The following is a 1,111-nucleotide window of genomic DNA, read 5'->3' as shown; positions in this document are numbered from 1 at the left end:
CCGATTCATCGATTTTTAAAATAATCGTTAGTTGCAGCCCTAATTAACTCCCTCTAATGAGATACTATCTCATTATTTTGAGATATTATGTCATAATGAGATAGTATCCCATAACGGCCTTCCATAGGATGGGATGGACGCAACTTTAAGACAAAGTGAAATTAGAAGATTCTGGATATTGGCTCATATCGGCTCCATCTTTACAGTAATGGAACAAAACTCTAAAAAGCTGCAGCTTCCCGCTCTGGATGGCCACGCAGGTCACGCGTGCGTGTCCAGCCAGTGCGTGACCGTGATTTTATGACTAGCAGGTTTTTATAAACCGCCATGAAGCTCATCCCGGGCTGAAGGTGTTTCTATCAGAGGTGACAAACAACCCGCTTTACTGCGTGTCGTGAACTTGACAGCAGACCCATCATCAGCCGTGGTTTTAGGCCGCCGCTGTTCGTCCCTCTTCCCCGCCGCCCTCCTCCTCTCACCCCGCCGCTCTGTTCGGGATTAAAAACACCCAGAAAGCCTGAAAGCAGAGAGCTGTACTCACGTTTTACTCCCCTACGACACACAGAACTCAACCTGACGATGGCCGCCATGATGACTAACCCACCAAGGTCACCACTGTTACCCGGATGTAAATGAGTAGTCAATCACAACGAAGATGGTGAAAAGCTGCGAAGATGTCTCACTCCGCCTTAAGAACAGTTCACTTATCTTTCTTTGTCCTTTTCTGTTCCGTGTTTTAAAAACTCTAAGTTATATAATAATAATTACCCTCCAATATTGCCCAGTTTTACGGAAGAGGATTAGAGCCACTGAAAAAATAAAAAAAGTGAACTGATTTTTTAATTTTATTTCAATTTAATATGGGATAAAAAGTCCGAATTCTGAGAAAAAAGTCAGAATTCTGACTTTTTTCCCATATTTTACGGAAGAGGATTAGGGCCACTGAAAAAAAAGTTAACTGATTTTTAAATTTTGTTTCAGTTTAGTATGGGGAAAAAGTCAGAATTCTGACTTTAATCTCAGAATTCAGTCAGAATTCTGACAATAAAAAAGTCAGATTTCTGAGATTAAAGTCAGAATTCTGAGAAAAAAGTCCGAATTCTGAGAAAAA

At 41.0% G+C, this 1,111-nt stretch overlaps 1 protein-coding gene across 1 annotated transcript in view; it reads right to left on the bottom strand.

Annotated features, from left to right (window-relative positions):
• Window positions 1-671, bottom strand: part of sdhd (succinate dehydrogenase complex subunit D, integral membrane protein) — an 11,901-nt gene extending 11,230 nt beyond the window's left edge. Inside the window, exon 1 of the mRNA XM_015402915.1 lies at window positions 542-671. Within this exon, the coding sequence (XP_015258401.1) occupies window positions 542-590 (49 nt within the window). The 5' untranslated portion in view covers window positions 591-671. The remainder of the gene's footprint in view (window positions 1-541) is intronic.
• Between the last annotated feature and the right edge of the window lie 440 nt (window positions 672-1,111).

The sequence above is a fragment of the Cyprinodon variegatus genome, unplaced genomic scaffold (assembly GCF_000732505.1).
Source record: "Cyprinodon variegatus isolate N-32 unplaced genomic scaffold, C_variegatus-1.0 Scaffold1409, whole genome shotgun sequence".
Taxonomy (NCBI): domain Eukaryota; kingdom Metazoa; phylum Chordata; class Actinopteri; order Cyprinodontiformes; family Cyprinodontidae; genus Cyprinodon; species Cyprinodon variegatus.
The sequence above is the reverse complement of the archived record's forward strand: the minus strand, read 5'-3'. Positions and strand labels throughout refer to the sequence as shown.